The sequence below is a fragment of the Melanostigma gelatinosum genome, assembly GCF_949748355.1.
Source record: "Melanostigma gelatinosum genome assembly, chromosome: 2".
Lineage (NCBI taxonomy): Eukaryota > Metazoa > Chordata > Actinopteri > Perciformes > Zoarcidae > Melanostigma > Melanostigma gelatinosum.
The window spans coordinates 11,703,017-11,719,168 of record NC_136635.1 but is presented as its reverse complement, the minus strand read 5'-3'; the positions used below and the strand labels follow the sequence as shown (position 1 = coordinate 11,719,168).

The window sequence follows — 16,152 nt, the reverse complement described above, 5'->3', positions numbered from 1 at the left end:
CTAGTACTGGCTAGTACTTCTGTGCTGTGATTGGCTAGTACTGGCTAGTACTTCTGTGCTGTGATTGGCTAGTACTGGCTAGTACTTCTGTGCTATGATTGGCTAATACTGGCTAGTACTTGTGTGCTATGATTGCCTAGTACTGGCGAGCACCACTGTGCTGTGATTGGCAGATTATCTGGCAATAGCAATTGGCTTAGACAGGAGTGTTTGGATGAAACATGACACATGTGAAATTAGCGATGTGGCTTGTTAGCTAGCTAGCTTACTAGTTCCGCCATGCTGTAATGCATCACTGGTACAGAAAATGAGCCGAATAAAGTTGTCACTCATCTGACAATAGCGATGTGCTTTCCTACGCTTTGACAAGAGTGCGTGGATGAAGCATTAAGTTGATTAATTCAGCAGCTAGCTAGCATGCTAATTCCACCATGCTTTCATGTTACAGTGGTTACAGAAAGTAAGCCGAATAAAGTTGTCACTAAACTGGCGACAACAATGTGCTTTCCTACGCTGTGACAAAAGTGTGTGGGTGAAGCCTTGGGTTGTTTAAATTAGCAGCTGGCTAGTTAGCTAGCATGCTAATCCCGCTTTCATGCTTAATTGGTTACAGAAATTGAACGCACATGGGAGAAGTTTGCCTCAACCAGAAATCTCTTTAGGTTAAGGCACGTACCTACTTGGTTAGGTTTGGGTTTAAATAGAATATTCCTGGCTGAAAGCTCTGAAGGAAACTTCTCTCGTGAGCAAAATGAGAAGAACATTAGCCAATCACAGCACAGTAGGGTGGGATTTGTTGGAACAAAAATAACGCAGTCCGCCATGTTGCACCGTCATGTTTCTACAGTAGAACGGACGAAACAAACACGGGCTGTCGATAGGTCCATTCGTGTTTTCGCCTTGGCACACGGTAGAAGTTTCAATTAGTTGCAATCTGCAACCTCACCACTAGATGCTGCCAAATTCTACACACTGACCCTTTAAGATAAATCTTACAATCTGCTTCTTTGGACCCACTATAATAAAGAAAACAATTATAATAATCAATTCACAAATGTCAAAATGTGATTCTCCACCACATCCTGTAATTCCTTTGGTTCTTAACAAAACTAAACATATTTATGATACATACATTCTTTATGGCTTCTTTTTAAAGTTCTTTGTTTTGAAGATTTTCCAAAAGGCGATAACAACCAAAACAAAAGAAGACATATCATGAAACTATGACATCAAAACTTGCTATTGAAGTTAATCCTTGTATTCACTGTAACAGATGATACACTCGGCCGTCTCCCATAAATATCTGAGACAACAGAGACTATGGAAGTGTGTTGATTATTTATTGAACCAGTATTTGACTACTCCGGGCTCTGTGCCGGAGACAGCGGCGGCTCAACGTCGTCCGGGATGGAGGCCAGGAGGACGACTGCTCACACACACACACACACACACACACACACACACACACACACACACACACGGTTAAAAGTAAATTAGTTTATCAAACAAACAAAATAGAAAGATATTAAACGTAAACAGTAACTACAGGAGAAGAAGAAGAACCCCTCTCACCGGTGTGTTTTTGAGCGTGTCTCATGAGCTGAGGCTTCCGAGTGTAACACTTGTCGCACTCGGAGCACTTGAACGGTTTCTCTCCCGTGTGTTGCCGCTTGTGATGCGTCAGCGTGGAGGACTGACCGAACGCCCGGCCGCAGATATCACATACGTAGGGTTTCTCCCCTCTGTGCAGGCTGAGCACACGCACGCGCGCACACACACACACACACACACACAGTCAGGGATGCGTCGCTACAATACTTTTTCTCTCCAAACACAATGCTCAGATAAATGCTAAAATAAAAGGAACACGAAAGTGAAAATGGATATTGTGTATTTTGCGTGTACCTGAGGTGTTTGTTGTAGTGGGACGAGGTAGCGATCTTCAAGCCGCAGTGCTCGCAGACGTACGGCTTCTCCTCTCCGTGGTGCATCCGGCGGTGAACGACCAGATGAAACTTCTGAGCGAAACACTTGTCGCACTCGGAGCACTTCCACGGTTTCTCTCCCGTGTGTTGCCGCTTGTGATGCGTCAGCGTGCAGGACTGACCGGCCTCCTCGGCCTCCTGGCCCTGCTCTCCCCCGTCGTCGTCGTCCTCCCGTGACGGAGACTGGAGCCTCTTCAGATCCTCTGAAATACAAACAGTCTCACCTGAAATACAAACACATGTTAAATATTCACACTGTGACTCTAGCCGGCTGAAGAAATAACATCTACCTTTACAATCAACACTTGAAATGATGACAGGGTAGTACAAAAAGCGTACTTTTATGTATCAGATATCATTAGAAACACTGGCAACGAGGCAGATAATAATGAGAATGAATATTTAACTACATTTAAATCGTGTCCTCTGAACTAAAAAGGAATCGGGTTTGAAATTAAATCAAACACTGTTAATTAAAAAGCTTCTCTAGAAGACACTCAGTCACTGATCCACAGAGGGAACCATAATTAATTTAATTAAAATGATTTTGAGTCTTTCAGCCCATAAAGGATTCATAAACAGTTACTCTTTGCTCCCAAATTTAAAGCATCGTCTGGACTGGAAACAAACAAAATAGAAAGATATTAAACGTAAACAGTAACTACAGGAGAAGAAGAAGAACCCCTCTCACCGGTGTGTTTTTGAGCGTGTCTCATGAGCTGAGGCTTCCGAGTGTAACACTTGTCGCACTCGGAGCACTTGAACGGTTTCTCTCCCGTGTGTTGCCGCTTGTGATGCGTCAGCGTGGAGGACTGACCGAACGCCCGGCCGCAGATATCACATACGTAGGGTTTCTCCCCTCTGTGCAGGCTGAGCACGCGCACGCGCGCGCACACACACACACACACACACACACACACACACACACACACACACACAGTCAGGGATGCGTCGCTACAATACTTTTTCTCTCCAAACACAATGCTCAGATAAATGCTAAAATAAAAGGAACACGAAAGTGAAAATGGATATTGTGTATTTTGCGTGTACCTGAGGTGTTTGTTGTAGTGGGACGAGGTAGCGATCTTCAAGCCGCAGTGCTCGCAGACGTACGGCTTCTCCTCTCCGTGGTGCATCCGGCGGTGAACGACCAGATGAAACTTCTGAGCGAAACACTTGTCGCACTCGGAGCACTTCCACGGTTTCTCTCCCGTGTGTTGCCGCTTGTGATGCGTCAGCGTGCAGGACTGACCGGCCTCCTGGCCCTGCTCTCCCCCGTCGTCGTCGTCCTCCCGTGACGGAGACTGGAGCCTCTTCAGATCCTCTGAAATACAAACAGTCTCAACTGAAATACAAACACACGTTAAATATTCACACTGTGACTCTAGCCGGCTGAAGAAATAACATCTACCTTTACAATCAACACTTGAAATGATGACAGGGTAGTACAAAAAGCGTACTTTTATGTATCAGATATCATTAGAAACACTGGCAACGAGGCAGATAATAATGAGAATGAATATTTAACTACATTTAAATCGTGTCCTCTGAACTAAAAAGGAATCGGGTTTGAAATTAAATCAAACACTGTTAATTAAAAAGCTTCTCTAGAAGACACTCAGTCACTGATCCACAGAGGGAACCATAATTAATTTAATTAAAATGATTTTGAGTCTTTCAGCCCATAAAGGATTCATAAACAGTTACTCTTTGCTCCCAAATTTAAAGCATCGTCTGGACTGGAAACAAACTAAATAGAAAGATATTAAACGTAAACAGTAGCGTAACGATGGCCTGCCTCGGTCAGCGCTAGCTGCTCTTGGCCTGTCTCGAACGATTCCGTCGTCACGCGCTTTCCGGTCATTACGCTGTTATTTTCTTCGGCGATCGCCAACCAAACGTAAGTAATATTAATTCATACATATCAAATAATCTACGTGCCAAATTTCATGAATATATATGGACGTTTATATGTCTAAATACTATAGGAAAGTGACTTTGATGAGAGGAAGCAGAAAAAACGCTCGGGCGACGCTCTTTACTCTGAGAAGTGTCTCTGTATTTTCTCCGTATTGCTAATATAAGTTAGCATACGAGTGTATTTTGTAGCTAGCTTTCCACTACTTTGTCTAGCCAATGAAACTATAGCATTGATGTGTGACATAATCTGTCGTCGAGGGGAGGGAGGCAGAAATGTTGTGTCTGAAAAAAACAGTTGTGGCTGCGGGAAAAACGATCAAAGAATCATAGCGCGAGTTAAAGGTAGGCTGCTGTTTGTTTTTGTCTTAGCTCTGAAACACAACAGCAGACATGTAAAATAAAATGCTTTTCTTGTTTATCATAAGCCAGGCTACATCAAGTATAATAATGCACAATGATCTGATCAATTATGCAAATAATGTTGGTGTGTGTGTGTGTGTGTGTGTGTGTGTGTGTGTGTGTGTGTGTGTGTGTGTTTGAGAGTGAGCGAGACTGTACATTTATTGAAAGCCAGCAGTGGCTCTTATGATTAGAACTATTTATGTAGATAAGCCTCCAATATAACACAGTGCTGTTATACAGTATATAAGGTTAACCAAAATGTAATGTTTTTGACTTAAATGTCTCTCTTGTGGTTTATGTTCCTGCCTGAAAAGAACAGAGACAGAGAACAGCGACAGAGAGAAGGAAGAGAAGAGAGGCAAAGGGAGACCGCAATAAGCAGAAAAACAGTAGAAAGCAGACTCAAAGAAGCAGAAAAGAACAGAAAGCAGACTCAAAGAAGCAGAAAAGAACAGAAAGAAGACTCAAAGAAGCAGAAAAGAACAGAAAGAAGACAGCAATAAGCAGAAAAAGAGTAGAAAAGACAGGAAGAACCTTTAAAGTAACAAAGGTAGGTAATGTGTGTCTGTGTGAGAGTTTTTTTCCTTTACAGGAGGATCAAGAAAATAAGAGATGGATATAGAAATTGTAAATCTACAATGGTTTAAGGTAAATATATGTATGTCTATGCATGTGTTAAATATGCATGAGTCTATACATGGCAATCTGGCAATTTATAAAACTATTCAATTCATTGAGACATGTACTGTGGCTTTAAAACAAATTTTGTATTTAATTTCTTACTGTAAATGTGTATTTGCAGATGCCAAACATGCGGCAAGTCAGGAAGAGGGAGAGTAAGACGAGGAAGTGGACCCAGGAGGCCATGACACAGGCCCTACTGGAGGTGAAAGCAGGCAGGCTTTCTCTACGGCAGGCAGCCCAGCAGTTTGGGGTCCCTAAGTCCAGCCTGAGTGACCGAGTCAGTGGAAGGGTGTCCTCTGACTGTGTCTATGGTCAGAGGACACTCCTCACCCCTGAAGATGAGGATTCCCTGGTGGAGTACTGTTTGTATTCTGCCAGTCACGGGTTTCCACTGACGAAGCCTCAGGTCCTGGCCCACGCTCTGGCCATCTATAACCTCCGCCACCGGGACGCACAAAGAACCGTGCTTGGCCAGACGTGGTGGATAAACTTCCGGGAGCGGCAACACCATCGCCTTACTGCCCGGACCCCAGACATCATTGACCGTGGGAGGGCATCCTGCGCCAAGAGGGGGCCAATTGAGGAGTATTTCGGGCTCCTCACCACCACCCTGGAGGAGCACGGGTTGAGGGAGAAACCTCGTCAGATATACAACTGCGACGAGACGGGGTTTCAGCTGGACTCTACAAGAAGGAAGGTCATCGTGCCCCGGGGGACTAAACATGCTTACAGGCAGGCCCAGGGAACCAGAGACCACATCACCGTCCTGGCCTGCCTCAACGCGGCTGGGGAGGATGTCCCCCCATTCATCATCTACAAGGGGGGATATCCAGGGGGCCCCTATAACAAGGAAGGGGTTCCCGATGCCCTCTACGGGAAGTCGCCAGCAGGGTACATTGACAGTGAGCTGTTTAGGAAGTGGTTTGTCGGGCATTTCCTGAAGTTCGCCGTGCAGGAGCGCCCGTTGCTGCTCATCATGGACGGACATCAATCCCACCTGGATCCAGAGCTGGTCCGGGCGGCACAGAGGGAGGGGGTCATTCTCTTGTGCTGCCACCACATACGTCTCACATCCTTCAACCTCTGGATATGAGTTTCTTCGGACCCTTGAAGGCAGATTTCTCTGGTGTTACAGGAGATCTGTCGGCAGTGAGCCACTCCTTCTTGGTTTCTAAGAAGGAGTTTTCAAGGGTCCTAAGAGACTCCTACCAGAGGGTGAAGGATCGGAGACTGGTGGTGGCTGGGTTCAGGAGGTGTGGCCTCTACCCTCTGGACCCAATGGCTATCGACTGGTCACGGGTCATGCCGTCCGGGCCGCGGCGTGGGGCCTCCTCACCACCTCCGCCAACCTCATCGGCATCTTCCTGGGCTGCGCCTGATGTTGCCCTCCCCTCCCAGCATCCCCTTTCTCCAGCACCTATCCCCAATCCCCAGAACCAACCCCCACCTGCCCCTCCTCCCAATCCCTACATGACCCATCCCCTGGTAACATCAGGCCGGATAACAGCAGACCTGGCCCACCTCCTGGCCGAAATAAACTACAACCGCAACACCGGCAAGGTCAGGAGGAACATCACCAAGGCCAGGTTACTGACAGCTCAGGAGATGTCCGACGTCATCGTGGAGGCAGAGGACCGTGCTGCAAGACGGGAGGCCCAAGCTCTGGCCAGAAGAGACAGAGAGCAGCAGCGGGCCGGAGACACCGGCCCGGCAGCCACTTCCTCTACCCCGTCTGGCGGCTCTCGCCCCGGCCGCAGAAGACCAGTGTCCCTCGGGGCTACTACAGCCACCAGCTCCGGACTTTCCATCGCCGGTCCCTCATCCCGCTCTGCCCCCTCTTGTGCCTCCCACGGTCCCTGGCTGCCTGCCAGCAGCACATCACCACCACTGAGCCTGCCTGCTGAGGAACACCGCCACCTTCCCCCGTCTCCTGGTCAGCGCATCCCTATTTTGCATTTGAATTCACGTATAAATCAGAATTTATTAACTATTGTTACGCATAAACATTATTATAAGTATGTATTTTAGAGTTGTAATAATAAAATATGATTATTATTTCAGAGCCTTCAACATCGGCTGCGGGACGTGGCCTCTATGGGTCCCAAACTCCTTCCTCTCCCTTCCACTGTAAATCCTTTAAATAATCTAAAAAAACCCCACAATATTATAACACGATGGTGACATTAGCCATGATGAAGAGTAAACAAAGCATGGTTATGCTTTTTCTGTTATTTATACAGCCTCCCAACCTGCAGAGACCCGACCTTCATCCAGCTCCTCGTCTGCTGGACCTACGACATCCACCGGTACTGCATGTTAACTTGCATTGTATGCCAACCCATGAAAATCTGATCATTGTCTTTAATTCAAAGTAATTTTTTATTTATTTTAATAGGTCACACTCCTGAAGAGATGGAGCAAACAGTTTGGGAGTGTGGCCGGTGCCAGGAACCTGACCCTCCAGAGAGCTCGGAGGGATTGGTGTCGTGGGTCCAGTGTGACAGCTGCCACACATGGTATCACACCATGTGTGTGGGCTGGGACGAGGAGCTGGATGATGAAGACGATTATTTCAAATGCCATGTGTGTCCTGTTTTTTAATTTAATTTTTGATTGGTTTGTTTTTCAATAAATGTTTGCACAGAACTTTTCAATCATTTGCACAAGTTATTTGTCTTTCACTTTAACAATTTAGCTTTTTAATCATGAATACTCATGTTTTTAGTTGTAATATAACTCTTACTCTGCACTGTGTGTTATGATAATAATTGTTATATACAATATGTGTACATAATTGTTAAATTCCAGACATCAGCTGGTGTTTTGCCAGTGATTGACATGAGAAGAGTTTAACAAAACATCCAGCAGGTGGTGGTATACGCTCAAACGGAAATTAAGGAGCTTTTATTGCATCATTTGGAGTTGTTGAAGCGTGATATCTTATTGTGAAGGACAGAACTACGGTCCCGGATGTGTTGACAGCATTGATGGTCATTTTTGCGACCCTGGAACAAGCGAATATCCCCGAAAAACCAGCAGCAGCCAGTGTTTACAACGAGGATAGAAGTCCGGACGGATTAGGCCACGAGCAGTGCACGGCTAATTCACCGGTGTTAACATCGTTTTAACGACTCTGGTAAAGGCAAAGCTAACTGTAATAATTACAACAATATTTCGTTTGAAAGGTACGAAGTTTAACTTCAGTTTAACACCATTAAATCAACTGAAAACATTACACGATCATTTTTATCAACATTGTAAGTGAATTGTATTGAAACATTAGCTAAAAACTGTCCGTTTTGGGGTACAATTCCGTTAACTACAGGAGAAGAAGAAGAACGCCTCTCACCGGTGTGTTTTTGAGCGTGTACGATGAGCTGAAACTTCCAAGCGTAACACTTGTCGCACTCGGAGCACTTCCACGGTTTCTCTCCCGTGTGTTGCCGCTTGTGATGCGTCAGCGTGCAGGACTGACCGGCCTCCTGGCCCTGCTCTCCCCCGTCGTCGTCGTCCTCCCGTGAGGGGCTCCAGTCTTCGTCACACTTTAGAGACATTTCTGACACCAAAAGGGTAAATTGTATGTAACTGAGGATGAAAATCAAAACAATTAATAATTGTTAATGCGACAAATGTAAATGTTTCCGATGTTCTTTTTAAATTGTTCTTCAAAGTTTGAATGGTTTAACACCAGTTTAACGGCAGTTGTCAACACAAAGTGTCAGAATTCGGCTAATTTCAAAGTTTGAATGATTCACTTTTCTTAATGTCAATAAAAGCCAAAATCTAAAATGTTAGTCGGTCCTAACCTTTAGATAAACTTTAGATATATGACTTCATATATATATATATATATATATATATATATATATATATATATATATATATATATATATATATATATGACTTCATACACATATATATATATATGACTTCATACACATATATATATATATGACATCATACACATATATATATATATATATGACATCATACACATATATATATATATGACATCATACACATATATATATATATATATATATGACATCATACACATATATATATATATATATGACATCATACACATATATATATATGACTTCATACACATATATATATATATGACATCATACACATATATATATATATGACATCATACACATATATATATATATATGACATCATACACATATATATATATATATGACATCATACACATATATATATATATATGACATCATACACATATATATATATATATATGACATCATACACATATATATATATATGACATCATACACATATATATATATATGACATCATACACATATATATATATATATATGACATCATACACATATATATATATATATGACATCATACACATATATATATATATGACATCATACACATATATATATATATGACATCATACACATATATATATATATATGACGTCATACACATATATATATATATGACATCATACACATATATATATATATATGACATCATACACATATATATATATATATATATGACATCATACACATATATATATATATGACATCATACACATATATATATATGACATCATACACATATATATATATATATATGACATCATACACATATATATATATATATATATATGACATCATACACATATATATATATATGACATCATACACATATATATATATATATGACATCATACACATATATATATATATATGACATCATACACATATATATATATATGACATCATACACATATATATATATATATATGACATCATACACATATATATATATATATGACATCATACACATATATATATATATGACATCATACACACATATATATATATATGACTTCATACACATATATATATATGACATCATACACATATATATATATATGACATCATACACATATATATATATATATATATATATATATGACATCATACACATATATATATATATGACATCATACACATATATATATATATATATATATGACATCATACACATATATATATATATGACATCATACACATATATATATATATATATGACTTCATACACATATATATATATATGACATCATACACATATATATATATATGACATCATACACATATATATATATATATATATATATGACATCATACACATATATATATATATGACATCATACACATATATATATATGACATCATACACATATATATATATATATATGACATCATACACATATATATATATATGACTTCATACACATATATATATATATGACATCATACACATATATATATATATATATATGACTTCATACACATATATATATATGACATCATACACATATATATATATATGACATCATACACATATATATATATATGACATCATATATATATATATATATGACATCATACACATATATATATATATGACATCATACACATATATATATATATGACATCATACACATATATATATATATATATATATATATATATGTGTATGATGTCATATATATATATATATATGTGTATGATGTCATATATATATATATATATGTGTATGAAGTCATATATATATATATGTGTATGATGTCATATATATATATGTGTATGATGTCATATATATATATATATATGTGTATGATGTCATATATATATATATGTGTATGATGTCATATATATATATATATATATGTGTATGATGTCATATATATATATATGTGTATGATGTCATATATATATATGTGTATGAAGTCATATATATATATATGTGTGTATGATGTCATATATATATATATGTGTATGATGTCATATATATATATATATATATATGTGTATGATGTCATATATATATATATATGTGTATGATGTCATATATATATATATATATATGTGTATGATGTCATATATATATATGTGTATGATGTCATATATATATATATATGTGTATGAAGTCATATATATATATATGTGTATGATGTCATATATATATATGTGTATGATGTCATATATATATATATATATGTGTATGATGTCATATATATATATATATATGTGTATGATGTCATATATATATATGTGTATGATGTCATATATATATATGTGTATGATGTCATATATATATATATATATGTGTATGATGTCATATATATATATATGTGTATGATGTCATATATATATATATGTGTATGATGTCATATATATATATATGTGTATGATGTCATATATATATATATATGTGTATGATGTCATATATATATATATATATGTGTATGATGTCATATATATATATATGTGTATGATGTCATATATATATATATATGTGTATGATGTCATATATATATATATATATGTGTATGATGTCATATATATATATATATGTGTATGATGTCATATATATATATATGTGTATGATGTCATATATATATATATATGTGTATGATGTCATATATATATATATGTGTATGATGTCATATATATATATATATGTGTATGATGTCATATATATATATATATATGTGTATGATGTCATATATATATATATGTGTATGATGTCATATATATATATATGTGTATGATGTCATATATATATATATATATATGTGTATGATGTCATATATATATATGTGTATGATGTCATATATATATATATATATATGTGTATGATGTCATATATATATATATATATATATATATATATATATATATATATATATATATATATATATATATATATATATATATATGTGTATGAAGTCATATATCTAAAGTTTATCTAAAGGTTAGGACCGACTAACATTTTAGATTTTGGCTTTTATTGACATTAAGAAAAGTGAATCATTCAAACTTTGAAATTAGCCGAATTCTGACACTTTGTGTTGACAACTGCCGTTAAACTGGTGTTAAACCATTCAAACTTTGAAGAACAATTTAAAAAGAACATCGGAAACATTTACATTTGTCGCATTAACAATTGTTAATTGTTTTGATTTTCATCCTCAGTTACATACAATTTACCCTTTTGGTGTCAGAAATGTCTCTAAAGTGTGACGAAGACTGGAGCCCCTCACGGGAGGACGACGACGACGGGGGAGAGCAGGGCCAGGAGGCCGGTCAGTCCTGCACGCTGACGCATCACAAGCGGCAACACACGGGAGAGAAACCGTGGAAGTGCTCCGAGTGCGACAAGTGTTACGCTTGGAAGTTTCAGCTCATCGTACACGCTCAAAAACACACCGGTGAGAGGCGTTCTTCTTCTTCTCCTGTAGTTAACGGAATTGTACCCCAAAACGGACCGTTTTTAGCTAATGTTTCAATACAATTCACTTACAATGTTTATAAAAATGATCGTGTAATGTTTTCAGTTGATTTAATGGTGTTAAACTGAAGTTAAACTTCGTACCTTTCAAACGAAATATTGTTGTAATTATTACAGTTAGCTTTGCCTTTACCAGAGTCGTTAAAACGATGTTAACACCGGTGAATTAGCCGTGCACTGCTCGTGGCCTAATCCGTCCGGACTTCTATCCTCGTTGTAAACACTGGCTGCTGCTGGTTTTTCGGGGATATTCGCTTGTTCCAGGGTCGCAAAAATGACCATCAATGCTGTCAACACATCCGGGACCGTAGTTCTGTCCTTCACAATAAGATATCACGCTTCAACAACTCCAAATGATGCAATAAAAGCTCCTTAATTTCCGTTTGAGCGTATACCACCACCTGCTGGATGTTTTGTTAAACTCTTCTCATGTCAATCACTGGCAAAACACCAGCTGATGTCTGGAATTTAACAATTATGTACACATATTGTATATAACAATTATTATCATAACACACAGTGCAGAGTAAGAGTTATATTACAACTAAAAACATGAGTATTCATGATTAAAAAGCTAAATTGTTAAAGTGAAAGACAAATAACTTGTGCAAATGATTGAAAAGTTCTGTGCAAACATTTATTGAAAAACAAACCAATCAAAAATTAAATTAAAAAACAGGACACACATGGCATTTGAAATAATCGTCTTCATCATCCAGCTCCTCGTCCCAGCCCACACACATGGTGTGATACCATGTGTGGCAGCTGTCACACTGGACCCACGACACCAATCCCTCCGAGCTCTCTGGAGGGTCAGGTTCCTGGCACCGGCCACACTCCCAAACTGTCTGCTCCATCTCTTCAGGAGTGTGACCTATTAAAATAAATAAAAAATTACTTTGAATTAAAGACAATGATCAGATTTTCATGGGTTGGCATACAATGCAAGTTAACATGCAGTACCGGTGGATGTCGTAGGTCCAGCAGACGAGGAGCTGGATGAAGGTCGGGTCTCTGCAGGTTGGGAGGCTGTATAAATAACAGAAAAAGCATAACCATGCTTTGTTTACTCTTCATCATGGCTAATGTCACCATCGTGTTATAATATTGTGGGTTTTTTTTTGATTATTTAAAGGATTTACAGTGGAAGGGAGAGGAAGGAGTTTGGGACCCATAGAGGCCACGTCCCGCAGCCGATGTTGAAGGCTCTGAAATAATAATCATATTTTATTATTACAACTCTAAAATACATACTTATAATAATGTTTATGCGTAACAATAGTTAATAAATTCTGATTTATACGTGAATTCAAATGCAAAATAGGGATGCGCTGACCAGGAGACGGGGGAAGGTGGCGGTGTTCCTCAGCAGGCAGGCTCAGTGGTGGTGATGTGCTGCTGGCAGGCAGCCAGGGACCGTGGGAGGCACAAGAGGGGGCAGAGCGGGATGAGGGACCGGCGATGGAAAGTCCGGAGCTGGTGGCTGTAGTAGCCCCGAGGGACACTGGTCTTCTGCGGCCGGGGCGAGAGCCGCCAGACGGGGTAGAGGAAGTGGCTGCCGGGCCGGTGTCTCCGGCCCGCTGCTGCTCTCTGTCTCTTCTGGCCAGAGCTTGGGCCTCCCGTCTTGCAGCACGGTCCTCTGCCTCCACGATGACGTCGGACAGCTCCTGAGCTGTCAGTAACCTGGCCTTGGTGATGTTCCTCCTGACCTTGCCGGTGTTGCGGTTGTAGTTTATTTCGGCCAGGAGGTGGGCCAGGTCTGCTGTTATCCGGCCTGATGTTACCAGGGGATGGGTCATGTAGGGATTGGGAGGAGGGGCAGGTGGGGGTTGGTTCTGGGGATTGGGGATAGGTGCTGGAGAAAGGGGATGCTGGGAGGGGAGGGCAACATCAGGCGCAGCCCAGGAAGATGCCGATGAGGTTGGCGGAGGTGGTGAGGAGGCCCCACGCCGCGGCCCGGACGGCATGACCCGTGACCAGTCGATAGCCATTGGGTCCAGAGGGTAGAGGCCACACCTCCTGAACCCAGCCACCACCAGTCTCCGATCCTTCACCCTCTGGTAGGAGTCTCTTAGGACCCTTGAAAACTCCTTCTTAGAAACCAAGAAGGAGTGGCTCACTGCCGACAGATCTCCTGTAACACCAGAGAAATCTGCCTTCAAGGGTCCGAAGAAACTCATATCCAGAGGTTGAAGGATGTGAGACGTATGTGGTGGCAGCACAAGAGAATGACCCCCTCCCTCTGTGCCGCCCGGACCAGCTCTGGATCCAGGTGGGATTGATGTCCGTCCATGATGAGCAGCAACGGGCGCTCCTGCACGGCGAACTTCAGGAAATGCCCGACAAACCACTTCCTAAACAGCTCACTGTCAATGTACCCTGCTGGCGACTTCCCGTAGAGGGCATCGGGAACCCCTTCCTTGTTATAGGGGCCCCCTGGATATCCCCCCTTGTAGATGATGAATGGGGGGACATCCTCCCCAGCCGCGTTGAGGCAGGCCAGGACGGTGATGTGGTCTCTGGTTCCCTGGGCCTGCCTGTAAGCATGTTTAGTCCCCCGGGGCACGATGACCTTCCTTCTTGTAGAGTCCAGCTGAAACCCCGTCTCGTCGCAGTTGTATATCTGACGAGGTTTCTCCCTCAACCCGTGCTCCTCCAGGGTGGTGGTGAGGAGCCCGAAATACTCCTCAATTGGCCCCCTCTTGGCGCAGGATGCCCTCCCACGGTCAATGATGTCTGGGGTCCGGGCAGTAAGGCGATGGTGTTGCCGCTCCCGGAAGTTTATCCACCACGTCTGGCCAAGCACGGTTCTTTGTGCGTCCCGGTGGCGGAGGTTATAGATGGCCAGAGCGTGGGCCAGGACCTGAGGCTTCGTCAGTGGAAACCCGTGACTGGCAGAATACAAACAGTACTCCACCAGGGAATCCTCATCTTCAGGGGTGAGGAGTGTCCTCTGACCATAGACACAGTCAGAGGACACCCTTCCACTGACTCGGTCACTCAGGCTGGACTTAGGGACCCCAAACTGCTGGGCTGCCTGCCGTAGAGAAAGCCTGCCTGCTTTCACCTCCAGTAGGGCCTGTGTCATGGCCTCCTGGGTCCACTTCCTCGTCTTACTCTCCCTCTTCCTGACTTGCCGCATGTTTGGCATCTGCAAATACACATTTACAGTAAGAAATTAAATACAAAATTTGTTTTAAAGCCACAGTACATGTCTCAATGAATTGAATAGTTTTATAAATTGCCAGATTGCCATGTATAGACTCATGCATATTTAACACATGCATAGACATACATATATTTACCTTAAACCATTGTAGATTTACAATTTCTATATCCATCTCTTATTTTCTTGATCCTCCTGTAAAGGAAAAAAACTCTCACACAGACACACATTACCTACCTTTGTTACTTTAAAGGTTCTTCCTGTCTTTTCTACTCTTTTTCTGCTTATTGCTGTCTTCTTTCTGTTCTTTTCTGCTTCTTTGAGTCTTCTTTCTGTTCTTTTCTGCTTCTTTGAGTCTGCTTTCTGTTCTTTTCTGCTTCTTTGAGTCTGCTTTCTACTGTTTTTCTGCTTATTGCGGTCTCCCTTTGCCTCTCTTCTCTGGAATGCTCTGCCTGCAACTCTACGCCTCGCCGATACTGTGGATACTTTTAAAAGCCAGCTAAAAACCCACCTGTTTAGGCTGGCGTTTGTGTAAAAGTAAACCCATGTCCTAGACCTGCTCTTAACATTTGTTTTATATTTTTATTTTATTTTTATTTTATTCTTTAACATTTTTTATTCACTCTGTGTATGTAATTTATTGACCGT

General features: G+C 40.8%; 2 protein-coding genes and 2 long non-coding RNA genes across 4 annotated transcripts; 2 read left to right on the top strand and 2 right to left on the bottom strand.

The window, feature by feature from the left end:
* Positions 1 to 4,802: 4,802 nt before the first annotated feature.
* LOC306790102 (uncharacterized protein) lies at positions 4,803 to 6,370 on the top strand (the record flags this gene model as incomplete). The annotated part of the gene is made up of 3 exons (XM_079286213.1): positions 4,803 to 4,955; positions 5,110 to 6,055; positions 6,171 to 6,370. The coding sequence occupies exons 1-3, from the start codon at positions 4,920 to 4,922 to the stop codon at positions 6,368 to 6,370; spliced, it is 1,182 nt and encodes a 393-aa protein (XP_079142339.1). The 5' UTR covers positions 4,803 to 4,919.
* Positions 6,371 to 6,852: 482 nt separating this feature from the next.
* On the top strand, positions 6,853 to 7,295 carry LOC306789411. The gene is made up of 3 exons (XR_013772655.1): positions 6,853 to 6,924; positions 7,053 to 7,118; positions 7,232 to 7,295. It is a non-coding gene; the product is annotated as an uncharacterized lncRNA (long non-coding RNA).
* Positions 7,296 to 13,098: 5,803 nt separating this feature from the next.
* LOC306795237 lies at positions 13,099 to 13,692 on the bottom strand. Its single transcript, XR_013772972.1, has 3 exons — positions 13,481 to 13,692; positions 13,302 to 13,367; positions 13,099 to 13,212 (listed from the first exon to the last, which is right to left on the bottom strand). It is a non-coding gene; the product is annotated as an uncharacterized lncRNA (long non-coding RNA).
* A 536-nt stretch (positions 13,693 to 14,228) lies between these two features.
* On the bottom strand, positions 14,229 to 15,796 carry LOC306790093 (uncharacterized protein; the record flags this gene model as incomplete). The annotated part of the gene is made up of 3 exons (XM_079286200.1): positions 15,644 to 15,796; positions 14,544 to 15,489; positions 14,229 to 14,428 (listed from the first exon to the last, which is right to left on the bottom strand). The coding sequence occupies exons 1-3, from the start codon at positions 15,677 to 15,679 to the stop codon at positions 14,229 to 14,231; spliced, it is 1,182 nt and encodes a 393-aa protein (XP_079142326.1). The 5' UTR covers positions 15,680 to 15,796.
* Between the last annotated feature and the right edge of the window lie 356 nt (positions 15,797 to 16,152).